Source organism: Fulmarus glacialis, unplaced genomic scaffold (assembly GCF_000690835.1).
Source record: "Fulmarus glacialis isolate BGI_N327 unplaced genomic scaffold, ASM69083v1 scaffold20603, whole genome shotgun sequence".
Lineage (NCBI taxonomy): Eukaryota > Metazoa > Chordata > Aves > Procellariiformes > Procellariidae > Fulmarus > Fulmarus glacialis.
Genome location: NW_009205126.1, coordinates 14,296 through 15,282, shown reverse-complemented (window position 1 = coordinate 15,282; position 987 = coordinate 14,296). Strand labels below are relative to the sequence as shown.

At 39.3% G+C, this 987-nt stretch overlaps 1 protein-coding gene across 1 annotated transcript in view; it reads right to left on the bottom strand.

The window, feature by feature from the left end:
* Positions 1 to 878: 878 nt before the first annotated feature.
* LOC104074966 (CREB-binding protein-like) overlaps positions 879 to 987 on the bottom strand; it is a gene marked incomplete at its 3' end in the record, with an annotated part of 12,524 nt that continues 12,415 nt past the window's right edge. Inside the window, exon 2 of the mRNA XM_009575280.1 lies at positions 879 to 987. This exon is cut by the window's right edge and continues 616 nt beyond it. Within this exon, the coding sequence (XP_009573575.1) occupies positions 879 to 987 (109 nt within the window).

The window sequence follows — 987 nt, the reverse complement described above, 5'->3', positions numbered from 1 at the left end:
ATGACTAGTGATGTATGAATAGATAAAATATCAGAGATTAAATTGTATTTTTCTACATATCAGAACTGGATGGGTTTGCCATCAAAGTTTCAGGAAGGAACTTGACCAAAGCAACATAGACAAGAGATGAGGCACACTGCCATCCAACTGAAAGACAGGAGGAGCAGCAATCGTAACACTTCTCTAAGCTCACACCTGGAAAAGGAAGAACTAAAAAGCAATGACTATATCAAGCAGAGCCCAGAGCAGTGCCCCATGACTGCAGATACATCCAGGTGTATATATTCCCTGCCCTGATCTGCAACAGACATCGAATTAGACTTCTTTCCCAGACACTGCCCTCCCCTTTCACAGAGTTTGCATTAGCTTCGCAATCTAAGTGAAATTTAATGTTTTCAGATCAGTTCCTCTATATTTGAAAAAACATTCACTGCACAGCTGTTGACAGTGGTCCTTGACAAGAGGACCAATTGCTACACCTCTCCCTTCAATGTACAAATATTTCTCAGTTTTCACATTGCTTTAGAAGATAATTGTTGTCTGGCAGCTAAATTGAGATCCTGCACAGAAGTAATCATCTGCTTCCTTTTTGCAGGATTACGCTACTCTTTTCTAATTCACCCTGCTAAGATACTATCCAACTTTTAACTTCAAGGATGTGTTTTTCAACAAGTGCTTTCATTTCTGATTACATAAGAAATGCTGTTTCAATTATCTTGCTTTCATGATATCACTGGTGACTGAAACGGATAACTACACACTCAAGAAAGTGCATTCTTTAGTTCTGTTCCAGAAAAGAATCTACTATGTTTTCTAAACACCTGTATGGAGAAAAAACAAGTGCAATAAACAGAATATATTAAATTATTTGTACATACTTTAGTCATTGCTCCTGTCTGTGCTGTGTTCAGTCCGGTGTGACCAGCCATCTGTGGAGATACTTGGGTTAAAGTCTCTGCCAGCACACTGCCTGCATTCCCCTGCATG